The 13,211-nt window shown below is 51.2% G+C and overlaps 1 protein-coding gene across 1 annotated transcript; it reads right to left on the minus strand.

Moving 5' to 3' along the window:
* Positions 1–109: 109 nt before the first annotated feature.
* On the minus strand, positions 110–5,290 carry TTC24 (tetratricopeptide repeat domain 24). Its single transcript, XM_030823243.1, has 10 exons — positions 4,585–5,290; positions 4,221–4,424; positions 3,490–3,618; positions 3,212–3,324; positions 2,767–2,865; positions 1,683–1,780; positions 1,426–1,532; positions 834–947; positions 615–711; positions 110–191 (listed from the first exon to the last, which is right to left on the minus strand). Exons 1-10 carry the CDS (start codon positions 5,288–5,290, stop codon positions 110–112), a joined length of 1,749 nt encoding a protein of 582 aa, XP_030679103.1.
* Positions 5,291–13,211: the final 7,921 nt, after the last annotated feature.

Below are 13,211 nucleotides of genomic sequence, written 5' to 3' on the forward strand. Positions count from 1 at the left end.
ATCCCTGCAGGGCTGAGCAACTGGGAAGAGGCTTGGTCCCCAGGACCCCCTAGCGTGTGCGTGTTGGACAGGTGCTTCAGAGATGAGGGCTGAGGCTGGCAGGAGGAGGTCACACGATAGTGCAGATGCCCGACTCCGTGGGTCCCCTCTGGCGGCTCCTGCTGAGGCTTTCCCTGGGCCACCTGGATGACCTGAAAGAGGCAGGGAGGGGCTCGCCAGTGGGGGTGACTGGGGAGACAGCAGGAGGCAGCCTGCCCTGGCTTCAGCTTCCCTCTGCCCTATTTGGCCCTTACCTCTGCTGGTGGGCTCCAGAGAAAGAGGGAGTTGGCTTAAGCTTCATATCCCCCCATCCTGCAGCACCCTGTCTTTCACTGAGGCCTACCATCAGCCCACTCAGGAAGCAGGGCATACCCCAGGCTTCCAGAGCCAGGTGAGGGTTGTTCACATTGCTAAAGGGCAAAGACAAAGGGGGGCTTGGGGCCCTATATCCCAAGCATGAGATCCCAGCTTCCCACAACTTCAACAGCAGTCGTGTTTCATTAAAATCATCCCAAGACACATATTCTACTTTTTTTGCTATTCTCCAGGCCTCCTTCTTTCCCCCAAGGACCCACCTATTGGCTTGAGGGCCATTGGGTACCAGGATGCTAGGGTACTCCGCTCTGGGAGGGCCTGGACCTACAAATGGAAGATGGGCCCTGGGTCCTGGACCTAGATGGAGAAGGACAGACACATTCATCACATGCCTCTCTGCACCAAAAACTATCATGGTGGAAAAAAGCTCTGAGAGAAGAACCACGAGTTGGGGCGGTGTCAGGGGATGCACTGTTCACTATAGATGGAGGCTTTGCCAAGGACTGTCCCTCTGCAGGGCGTGTGCTTGGTAAACATGGGGCAACTAGAAGCTAGATGGTGGGAATGATTCACTGTGCCTGGAGGGAAACACACTGAAAAGGAGACATCGGTAAATTCAGGTCAGCTCGACAAGTAGCAAGGAACTCTGCTCCCTGAGTTGCAAGTCTTTGTGGGAGAGGCTATTGAGTAGTGAGCTGGGGTTTACCAACAGCACCCAGCACTGCGTTGGGCACAGAGTAGGCTTTCAACAAAACCCTGGGGTCCAAGATGCAAAGTTCTAGAAGTTAGGAAGGCCACGAGAGCAGGAAGAGGCAGTTCTGGAAAGGATTCAGGGAAAATGGTCCAGGGCCTTGAGAGACAAGCAGAAATCATGGGAGGGCTGTTGGGGAGTTGTGAACTGGGACAGCCAGGGTCAGGGGTGGCGCAAGGTTATGCCAGGCCTCAGAGAAATGACAACAGGAAGGCGGGATGGTGGGATGGGCATAAGAAGCGGAGGCAAGCGGGTGGGGGTGGGAGTGCCACATTTGCAGTGAGGAGAGGCACAGCCAGGAATACTCTACATCAACTCACGCTCCAGTCTCCCCGGCCCAGCCCTCACGGGAACGTTTGCCGATCTCTCCTCTTTTTTCTTCTGGTGGCCCTCCTCAAACTCTTCATCTTCCCACCCACTGGAAGATCTGTAGGGGCAAGGAACCAGGGCACAGCTTGGCAGAACGACACCAGTCCCCTCCTCCCTGGGGGTACACATGGGATCCTATCCCACTGCGACAGCCCCCAACACCCTGCAGAGGGCACATGCATCTCTGCTGCACCATTCCCACCCTCACCTGTGCTGGGCACCTGCTGTGCTGCTTCCTGCCTTTGCTGGGGTCCCCTCCGCCTGGCTGGCCCCACCTGGAGCCTGGAGTCTTCCCGGAGCCAAAGTCTGGGAATGAAGTGGAGTAAAGGGAATAGGTCTGAGAAAAACGGCCATCCCAGCTACGTGTGTGCTCCCTTCAGAGACTTATGTGATAGAGACAATTCAGGCTCTGCCACTTGTCTCGGAGAATACAATTCTGGGGTGAGGCTCTTTGTTCTGTTAAGGTCCCTGCTAGTAACTGTCAAGCTTGAATTCAGATTTAAGGACTAGCAGACCTGGCCAGCACCTGATGACCACCCCATCCCTTCTGGGGCCTGATACGGTAAAGTCACAGAAAATAGGTGGCAGACATTGGCTGGGACCCAGGTATTCTGACCCCTCAATCCAATCCTCTGCCTGTACCAGACTAATTTAATTTTGCTTGCAGATTTTAAATATGGTGTCTTTAAATATGGTCTTTAAAATGCAAGAGCATAAAACCTATTAAATACATATAAATATTAAAGTATAATTTCAATTCCTGGAGCAGGAAGAGGTTTTCTGGGGTTGTCTGAAAATGTGAAGGAGGAGGCGGTTGGAGAGCCAACGAATCGTACAAAGAGACCCGGAGGTAGAAACAGGCTAAAGCAGAGACCTGGAAGGTGGAACACGGTGGAGACAGACCCACAGAGAAATGACCTCCAGAGACTTAAAGACGGGAGAGAAGGACTTCCTTTGGAGCACATCTCCATCCTGTGGCCATTTAGGGAACTGCAGTCAAGGACTTGAAACTTTCTGCCTCGTTGCACACATGGCCTACCGATTCTTTTAAATTTATTTATTTATTTTTAATCACCTACATATCAGCCCTTGTGTTGAAGACGTGCCACAGTCCCCCATCCACCTCCCACCCTTGGAAAGTGATATCTCTCATGTGCAGGCTCAAGGCGGATGAACACAGATGAGCGGCCAAGCGCGCAGCATCCCAGGGAACATGGGCTCTGCTTACCACCAACCTTTTCTCTGGGTAACCTCCCTCCACCCCCATCTCCTTGTCTCAGGTGTCATCTCACCAAGGTGTGAGTCTGGACCAGCCCCACCTGGGCCAAGCGCGTCCTCACGGTGTCTGCCAGCTTGGCCACCAGCCGTTCTCGCACAGAATCTGGCTCCTTCTGGGAAGAGGATGGATAATAGGGTAATGGGGAATGCCTGGATTCTGTGGTCCTCTGGGGGTTGGGGAAGAAGGAAACAGGAAAGAGAGGAGAGAGGGGGGCATTGTTTCCCCTCTCTTCTACCCCATCCCCATGCCTTTCCCAGGGTCCTGCCACCACCTGCCCAGAATTGTGGACAGCGATGGAATCTTCCTCACAATAGTATCCCAAGACCTAGCACACAGTGTGTCCAATGCATGTTTGGTGATTGAGTGAGTGATGGGGAGAAGACAAGGAGTGAAGGCAGGAATGTCAGCCAGAAGAGGGATAGCAGGGGAGAGGTGGATTCCAGGGTGCAGGGTCTCACCTGACACTGGGCCAGTGCTTCCTTATAGTACTTCAAGGCCTGGTCATACTGCCCCAGCCTGGCTGCAGCAGCCCCCAGACCCTCACAGGCCTGCCACTGTCCCTTCATGTCCCCTGAGAAAGAGAGCCTGGACGGTCCTTTCATGACTCCCTACCCCACTGACCCACCCCCTCAGAGGCACTCCCTACCCTCAGTTCCCCCCATCTGCCTCCCCACCAGTCCCTAGGACCCTCAGCCTCCCCACTGTTCCAGTCACATCTCAACCCTCTCACGCTTACCAGAGTCCCGGGCAGCCTGCAGGGCATGCAGGTAGTTGTCTCTGGCAGCCTTGTGGTCCCCCAGCTGGCTCAATGCAAAGGCCAGGCTGCCAAAGCTCCGGCCCTGCTCCCACCGCTGCCCCACAGAGCCTGAGGACAGAGCCCACCCTCAGAGGGGACTCTGGCTGCTGGGACATCAGGACCCCACGCTCCAGCAACCAAGGCAGACCTCCCAGGAGGCCTGGTGCCCAGCCCCAGCACACTACAGATGCATCCGAGAGGCCCGAACCGTCCACACCCAGCCTGGCCCCATCCTGAGTTCTGGCGTGAGTGCCTCCACCTGGCTAGTGTGAGTCAGGCAACAAACCTGTGATGCAGGCAAGGCAGGTGTTAATGGCCCCGTTTTTAAAAATGTGGAAACTGAAGCTCGGAGAGTGAAAGTGGTTCCTCAGTGTCACACAAACAGTCAGCAGAGGGGCTGGACTCCGCTTCAGGCCTCCTCTCCCAGCCAGTACCCTTCCCCCTGCCCACTGCTGCCTTCCCAACCCTGAGGCCTGGGCCTCTGGGCCCACAACCCTCTGTCCTGTCTGGCTGTCCCATCTCCTGCACTTCCAGCTCTCTCCCACTGGTTCTGGACTTTCAGGCTCCATAAGTGGTCCAAAAGGGCCATCCACCCTTAAGCTTTGGGCCCCTTTTGGCACCTCTTCTTAGTGTCTTAGTCCCAGTCCCATTCCCCGGCCCCAGGCACCCACCGTGCAGGTCAGCAGCCTTCTGGTGAAACTCCCGAGCTTCCTGATAGTTGCCGAGGGCATTGTGGGCCATCCCGAGGTTTCTTAGCACTGTGGCCTGCTCTTCTGGCACCCAGCACAGGGGCAGGGCCTGCAAGAAGGCCTCCACGGCCAGCGGGAACAGCTGGAGCTGGGAGTAGCCCAGGCCTAGATCGTTATAGAGGTGCCCTAGAGGGCATAGCCAGGGTCACTGGTAGCCGGACCAGATATAAATAAGGCTGGTACAGCCCCTATTGACTCCTCCATGGTTCCCCAAACCCAGCCCTCTGAATATCACCAGGCTCTGTGTCTCCCCAGATCCCACGCCTTCCCTGCCCAAAGGTCTCACCCAGCAGTCGCCTCTCAGTGCTCCTCCCAGCAAGCCTCCGGCTTTTCTCCAGCACCTGCACAACTTCCCCTACCCGATGCCGCCCACTCTTCAGCATACATCCTGCCGCAGCCCCCAATGCCAGGGCTGCGGCCTGCAGCTGCCTCTCTTGGGCATAGGCCTGGCTTGCTTCCTGCAGGCAGTGGGCTGCTAGCTCAGGCTGTCCCAGAGCCTGGTAGCAGGCTCCCATTTTTGCCCAGGCTTCTCCCTGGTCACCCTGTGGCTGGTAGTGGCCCAGGGCCCTGTGGTACCAGGCCAAAGCTTGAGGCAGCTCGCCAAGGGCATGGTAGGCCAAAGCCACATTGAAACACTGGTCGCCATGACACCTGCCCTGTGCCTTCTCTTCAGGGTGGGCTTGCAGGAGTAGCTCAAGGCCTCTGGCTGGGTCCCCAGTCTCCACATAGGCAGCCCCCAGGTTGAAGGCACAGGCCTGGAGCACCGGGGTGTCCCTGGTTTGTGGGGCCTTGGAGGCCAGAAGGAAAGCCCTCTGGAAGTTGTTCAAGGCTTCATGGTTCCGGCCAGCCTGAAGGGCCCCATGGCCAGCCCTGGTGAGGGCTTGGATGCTGGCTTCTTGCTGCAGCCACTTTCTTTTCTTCTTTTTCTTATTGGAGCTTGAGGGCTCGGGTTCTGGCCTCTGGGGCACATCCTCAGGTTTGGGGGAAGACATAGGGCTGACAAAGGGGAACAGAGGGGTCAGTATGTCAGCCTTGGCTTCCTCTAGAGCAGGACCCCCTTAGGGCAATTCAGCTCTACCCCTGCCCTAGCAGGGTTAGAGGATTTCAAGGATTGCTCTCTGACCTCTCACTTTGTTTCTTCTGTCCCATTGGGCACCATATCCACTCTCACTCTAACGTCCTGACTAATTCTTAGTTCTCCTTCAAGACTCAAGTCAAGTAACAGCTTACTTCAGAACGCACCTTCTTCTCAACCAACTGGGTACTGCTGTGGTCCCATAGCACTTGATGCCTATGTCTTTTATAGCATTTATCACACTGGGTCGGAGTTGATGACTTTATTGTCTTCCCCCTGCTACTAGATTTGGAGCAACTTGCAGGGTCTGGTACTTAGTAGATTCTCAATAAATGTTTATGGAAGGAGATGAAAAAGTTCTGGAGATGGATAGTGGTGTTAATTGCACAATAATGTGAGTGTACTTAATGCCACTGAACTGCACATTTTAAAATGGTTAAAATGGTAAATTGCATGTTATGTGTATGTTACCACCATACACATGTTTCTGGATTGAATAAATAGGCCAGGTGCGATGGCTCACACCTGTAATCCCAGCACTTTGGGAGGCTGAGGTGGGCGGATCACAAGGTTAAGAGATAGAGACCAGCCTGGCCAACATGGCAAAACCCCGTCTCTACTAAAAATACAAAAATTAGCTGGGTGTGGTGGTGCACACCTGTAATCCCAGCTACTCAGGAGGCTGAGGCAGGAGAATCGCTTGAACCCGGGAGGTGGAGGTTGCAGTGAGCTGAGATCGCGCCGTTGCACTCCAGCCTGGGTGACAGAGCGAGACTCCGTCTCAAAAAAAACCTGCAAATAAATAGATGAAGGAACCGCATATGCAGGGCCTCTCCTCCATAACCTCCTTCACACTGTGCCTCCACAGACAACCCCCCACTCATCATCTAGGTACTCCTGCTATCTAATCTCAAGATGTAGTTCAGGTCAGTTCAACAAGCACTCAATGAGTCCCTGCTATGTGCTAGGAGCCACGCTATGCACTGGGGACCCTAGGTTGAGGAGGCTCCTGAATTGGCAAGGAGCGAACCTCCAGGAGAGAAGGATTCTCTGAAAAGGAGTGTGGTGCGGGACGGAACACGCATTTACTGCCCCTTCCCTAGCTCAAGGGGAAGCTCTCTCTCCATTTCTTCCGCTTTCTGTCTGCTGGCTGGTTCTAGGCCCCCAGCCTCCTGCCCTGGTCTCCAGAGCCCTCTTAAACCTGAATACAAGCATCTCATCAGCTTGTGTATCCTGTTATTATCTTTCCCGTTGAAGGGCAAAAGCTTTTCATGAACTCTCCTCCCAGGAGATGGGAAAAAGAGTGGAAAAGACCCAGGCCCTGGGCTCTTGACCCCTCCCATTTTATTCCTTTTTCCCCTTTTTAGGAGGGGCAGGCAGAGGAAAAGCAGTCTCTTTTAAAAGAAATTCCCCCTGCTTCTAAGAACACCCAGAAATCCTGCCTTTTCAAGGACTTCCACTCCAGGGCATTCCTGACCACCCCCATCCAGTGTGGGGATCCCCACTGCAGGACACCTTACCTCCTTGGGTCTTCTCCGCAGCTGGCTCTCTGGAATGGCCCCTCTGGCTTGGGTTACCTCCCTAGCTGTTAGCTCAAAGCCCTGGAGGTTACTAGACAACCAGGTACCACCCTCCAGTCCTAGGGAATTATTTGAGTGACAGCTCTGAAGCCGTATCTTAGTGCTAAACCTCGGTAGTGCTGCAGACACACCCCCTCAAGTCCCTCACTTCAAGAAATGAATCAAGGCATCAGAGGGGTGCTTACTAGTTACACCCTCAGAAATCACCTACTTCATCCCCTCATTTCACAGAGGAGGGGACCAAGCCTCAGACAGCAGATGTGACTTAACTAAGGTCACAGAGCAGTCATGTAGCTGGGGTTAGACTCTAGGTTTTTTTTTTGAGACGGAGTCTCACTCTATCACCCAGGCTGGAGTGCAGTGGCGCCATCACGGCTACCTGCAACCGCTGCCCCCCGGGCTCAAGTGATCAAGTGATTCTCCTGCCTCAGCCTCCTGAGGAGCTGGGATTACAGGTGCATGCCACCACGACCAGCTCATTTTTGTATTTTTAGTAGAGATGGGGTTTCGTCATGTTGGCCAGGCTGGTCTCGAACTCCTGACCTCAAGTGATCTGGCTGCCTTGGCCTCCCAAAGTGCTGGGATTACAGGAGTGAGCCACTGCACCTGGTCTTTTTTTTTTTTTTTTTTTTTTTTTGAGACGGAATCTTGCTGTGTCGCCTAGGCTGGAGTGCAGTGGCACCATCTTGGCTCACTGCAACCTCTGCCTCCTGGGTTCAAGCCATTCTCCTGCCTCAGCCTCCTGAGTAGTTGAGATTACAGGTGCCTGCCATCACGCCTGGCTAATTTTTGTATTTTTGTATAGACTGGGTTTCACCACGTTGGCCAGGCTGGTCTTGAACTCCTGACCTCAGGTGATCTGCCTGCCTCTGCCTCCCAAAGTGCTAGGATTACAGGCGTGAGCCACCACGCCCGGCCAACTCTAGGTTTTTTGATTCAAGGTGAGTAGCCTAGGGTCCCTTCCACTACACTGTGATTGCAAGTTGTTTTTTTTTGAGACAGAATTTTGCTCTGTCATCTAGGCTGAAGTGCCTAGATGATCATAGCTCACTGCAGCCTCTACCTCCTGGGCTCAAGCAATCCTCCCACCTCAGCCTCCCGAGTAGCTGGGACCACAGGCATGTGCCACCACACCTGGCTAATTATAATAATAATAATTATTATTATTATTATAGAGATGGGGTCTTGATATGTTGCCCAGGATGGTCTCAAACTCCTGAGCTCAAATGATTCTCCTGCCTTGGCTTCCCAAAGTTTTGGGATTACAGACTGCACCTGGCATAACCTGTGATAGCAAGCTTTAATGGGGCTTGAGCTATCCTGGAAGTGAACCCTTTCTCTCTCTCTCTCTCTCTCTCACACACACACACACACACACACACACACACACACACACGCTCTCTTACATACTGTGCTTCTGTGTGGTGGTTTCACATTTGGGAACAGCGTGAAAGACTGATAGTCAGGAAAGGCCTGGAGATCAGAAGAGACTCCCCCAAGACTCCTTTTTCCAACTCCACTGATCTGCAACCTACAGTTTCTGCTTAATGAGAGGACAGCAGGCCCCAGGACGATGGGAATATAATGCCCCAACTCACCAAGGGTGGCCTGCATCAGAAAGCAAATGTCCTCATTGCCTAGGGAAAGGCCTCTTTTAAGTAAAGAGGTCTTTGCCAGAAACAAAAATTATGAAGTGATGGGGCTCACCTGCGTTTGGCCTGCAGCCTTTGCTAAATGCCTGCTATGTGCAGGCATAGTGCTGGGTGCTACAGATGGTGCTGTGGCGGAGTGAAAAAATGGCTTCTCTCTACCCTTCTAGATTCTTTGGCTGGGCTACAAATTAAATTGACATAAGACAGACTAGCAGGAGAAAAACCATTTTAATTACAGTCATGCTTCTCTTAGCAACAGGGATATGTTCTGAGAAATGCATCATTAGGTGATTTTGTCATTGTGCAAATATCATAGATGGTGTTTACTTACACAAACTTAGACGGTGTAGCCTACTACACACCCAGGCTCTCTGGTATAGCCTATTGCTTCTAGGCCACAAAGCTGTACAGCATGTTACTCTCCTGAATACTGTCACCAAATGTCATTCAATGGTATTTGTGTATCTAAACATATCTAAACAGAAAAAGTACCCGAAGTATATTGTATAAGAGATTTAAGTGGGGCGCGGTGGCTCACACCTGTAATCCCAGAACTTTGGGAGACTGAGGTGGGTGGATCACTTGAGGCCAGGAGTTCGAGACCAGCCTGGCCAACATGGTGTAACCCTGTCTCTACTAAAAATTAGCTGCACGTGGTGGCATGCACCTGTAATCCCAGCTACTCGGGAGGTTGAGGCAGGAGAATTGCTTGAACCCATGAGGTGGAGGTTGCAGGGAGCCGAGATCACACCACTGCACACCAGCCTGGGTGACAAAGGGAGACCCTATCTCAAAAAAAAAAAAAAAAAGGGGGAGATTTAAAATGGTACACCTGTATAGGGCAGTCACCATGAATGGAGCTTGCAGAACTGGAAGTTGCTCTGGGCAAGTTAGTGAGTGAGTGGTGAGTGAATGTGAAGGCCTAGGACATTACCGTTTTTTGTTTATGTTTTTTGTTTTTTGAGACAGAGTCTCTCTCTGTCACTCAGGCTGGAGTGTAGTGGTGAAATCACAACTCACTGCAGCCTTGACCTCCCGGGCTCAAGTAATCCTCCCAACTTAGCCTCCTGACTAGCTGGGACTACAGGCGTGTGCCACCAGGCCCAGCTAACTTTAAAATTTCTTTTTTGTAGAGACAGGGTCTTGCTATGTTGCCCAGGCTGGCCTTGAACTCCTGGGCTCAAGTAATCCTCCTGCATCAGCCTCTAAAGTGCTAGGATTACAGGCATGAGCCACCACATCCAGCCTAGGACATTACTATACATGTATATATGCCTGGCAGCATGGTAGGTCTGTTTACACCAGCATCACCACAAACATGTGAGTGACACGTTGTACTAAGATGTGAGGGTGGCTACAACATCACTAGGTGATAGGAATATTTTAGGTCTATTATAATCTTATGGCACCACCATTGTATATGCGATTTGTCGTTGACCAAAACGTTGTTATGAGGCTCATGATTGTATGTGCATATACACAGGAGTCCCGTAACACGTGAGACTCAAAGAAAGGTCAGATGATTGACGTTTATATAGCATCCCCAGCTACAGAAAGGAATAGGGGTTGGGGCATCTCGGGGGTGGTGCTGATCCAAGTTATTGGAGGGTGAGGGGAGCAAGTGCATGGTGAACAGAGGTTGTCCAGCTAGGACAAACAGAAGTTATCTCAGAGCAGCCCTCTTCCTGATACAGATATTTTACTAATGTAGATTTCCTTTACAGATATAAATTTCTTTTACGAAAGGACAGCTTTTCAGTGCTACTCCTGTGTCTGCAGTTTCTCAGAATAACCTGCTCAAAATATGCCAAAGAAGTGTATTTTGAGGTGGCATATTCTAGTTTCCTACAGTCATATTTTGGGGTGGTGTGTCCTGAGTCCCATGCCCAAGGCAGGCTAACCTAGCTGTCTGCAGCTTCTGCAGACAGCTGGGCTTTTAAGATGCTACCACAGCCTGGTCAGGGCCAAATATGCCCCTCAGTTTGTCCTTCACTCAGCAGGCTTCCCTTAAGAAGGGAGGATGATTTAGGGAGAGGGCAGGGACTGAAACTGTTCTCACCAAGGCTCCAATGACCTCCCAATTATCCAGTGATCATTTCTGAATCATTTTCTTGTTTGATTCCTCTCTGTACCTACCACATCCCTGCACTCTCTTTTCACTTGGCTTCCATAACGTTCTGTCTCCTGGCTTTCTCTTTCCTTCTCTGAAAATTCCATTTCCTTCTCCTTTGCGGGGCCCTCTGTCTACTTCTTAAATGCTAATGTCCCCCAACATGCTGCCCTTTGCTATTTTCTCTTCTTACTTTATATACTCTTCTAAGAACATTTCACTGACTCCTGTGATTTTAACACCACTGATAGACTCATAATTTCTAAATGTATACCTATAGATGTAACTTGTCCAAAGGAAACTCACATTTCCCTAACTCTACCCTTCCTGCATTCTCAGTGTTAATAGTAGACCAACAACCCAGTCTCTAAACCAGAAACCGAGGAGCCATTCTTGACTCCTTCTCTGGCTCTCAGTCTCAGCCTGTTGATTCTACCTTTGAAATCCTCCTCTAATAGACCCTTTGTACTGCAGTCTCATGCCTTGGAGGTGGTATAGTATATAGTGGTTAAAAACTCAAGCTTGGGGCCGGGCGTGGTGGCTCACGCCTATAACCCCAGCACTTTGGGAGGCTGAGGCGGGCAGATCACCTGAGGTCAGGAGTTTGAGACCAGCCTGGCCAACATGGTGAAACCCCATCTCTACCAGAAATACAAAAAAATTAGCCAGGCGTGGTAGTGGGCACCTGTAATCACAGCTACTTGGGAGACTGAGGCAGGAGAACTGCTTGAACCCAGGAGGTGGAAGTTGCAGTGAGCCAAAATCGTGCCAATGCACTCCAGCCTGGGTAGCAGAGTGAGACTTTGTCTCAAAAAAATAAAGAATAAAATAAAAAATAAGGCCAGGCGCGGTGGCTCATGCCTGTAATCCCAGCACTTTGGGAGGCTGAGGGGAGCGGATCATGAGGTCAGGAGATCGAGACCATTCTGGCTAACACAGTGAAACCCCGACTCTACTAAAAAATACAAAAAAAAAAAAAAAAATTAGCCGGGCGTAGTGGCAGGAGCCTGTATTCCCAGCTACTCGGGTGGCTGAGGCAGGAGAATGGCGTGAACCCGGGAGGCGGAGCTTGCAGTGAGCCAAGATCGCTCCACTGCACTCCAGCCTGGGCGACAGAGCAAGGCTGCGTCTCACAAAAAAAAAAAAAGAACTCAAGCTTGGAGTGCGACTATCTGCACTTAGCTCTAGTCCCTACCAGTTATTAGCTGTGTGACCTTTCTAAGCCTCAGTTTCTAATCTGTATTGTAAAGATTAAATAAGATAGTTATTGTAAGATGATGCTAAATATAGTACCCATCCTATAGTAAACACTATATGTGTGTTGGTCCATAACTCTGGTGTGGAAGAAATTAATCTCTACTCAACTTCTGTTTCAAGCCCTGATTCCACTGGGATGATGGAAACTGTGAACCAGTCTGAGGATTTGCCCCCTCCTTTTCTCCAGGGTGGAGTCTAAGTAGGGGGAGGTATATGATGCCAAGGTGAGGCTCATCTGGTCCTCAGCCATCTATTCACAAAGGTGTCCACTGACACCTTCTTTCTTCTCATCTACCTGGCCCTTTCAAGCCCAGGGTCCAAGCAGAAGAGGGAGTAATTCATTCGGATACTTCCTTTCTGTCTAGGTCAGGAATTTCTGCAAAGCTGTCTATTGTCTGCCTGGCTCATTATACAACTGTTCTTTCTCAGGGTCCTGTACACCTAGGGTCCTTTCCAGGAAGCAGAGAATGGGACCCCAGTTGCCAGGAGCCACCAACATCTAGATTCTATCTCCCCCAGCTGGTGAGAGGTAAGGGGAATCCCTCGGATCTTCAGGGGGGCATCCACTCTCTTCAAATCATACTTTTCCCAGTTTTATCTCAGCCCCTGAGTCTCCTCTGTTCCTCTGAAGGCTCTAGGTATGGATTTCTGTTTTCTGTTCTTTCACATTCTCTTCTCCTACCTGCCCAAGCTATAAGCCTAGGCTGCTTGGTTGTTTGGATGGAGTGTGGGGAAAGGGTAAAAGGAGAAATACAGGATGGGGAAACCTATCAGATAATATTTTTTCAGCATAGTTGTTGGTGTCATAATTATTTTTTATTAGTTCAGGCTCTTTTTTTTTTTTTTTTTTTTTTTTTTGAGACAGAGTCTCACTCTGTCACCCAGGCTGGAGTGCAATGGCACAGTCTCAGCTCACTGCAACCTCTGCCTCCCGGGTTCAAGCGATTCTCCTGCCTCAGCCTCCCGAGTACCTGGGATTACAGGCATACACCACCACGCCCGGCTAATATTTGTATTTTTACTAGAGATGGGGTTTCGCCATGTTGGCCTGTCTGGTCTCGAACTCCTGACCTCAGGTAATCTGCCTGCCTTGGCCTCTCAAAGTGCTGGGATTACAGGCGTGAGCCACAGTGCCCGGCCTAGTTCAGGCTCATTATCTCTCTTCTGTGCTACTGCAGTAGCCTTCCAACTGGTCTCTGTCCCCAGCCTCACCCCCTTCCAATCCCCTGCTATAAGATG

The sequence above is a fragment of the Nomascus leucogenys genome, chromosome 12 (genome assembly GCF_006542625.1).
Source record: "Nomascus leucogenys isolate Asia chromosome 12, Asia_NLE_v1, whole genome shotgun sequence".
NCBI classification, from domain to species: Eukaryota; Metazoa; Chordata; class Mammalia; order Primates; family Hylobatidae; genus Nomascus; species Nomascus leucogenys.

What these genes read in the sequence shown, in the direction of transcription:
- TTC24 (XM_030823243.1), bottom strand. Translation starts at nt 5,290, where the DNA reads ATGTCTTCCCCCAAACCTGAGGATGTGCCCCAGAGGCCAGAACCCGAG. An exon ending in ACAGCAGGTGCCCAGCACAG is followed by an intron (nt 1,533 to 1,682) that starts GTGAGGGTGGGA and finishes TTGCCCCTACAG; the next exon opens with ATCTTCCAGTGGGTGGGAAG. An exon ending in AATGGCCCTCAAGCCAATAG is followed by an intron (nt 192 to 614) that starts GTGGGTCCTTGG and finishes TGCCTCTTTCAG; the next exon opens with GTCATCCAGGTGGCCCAGGG.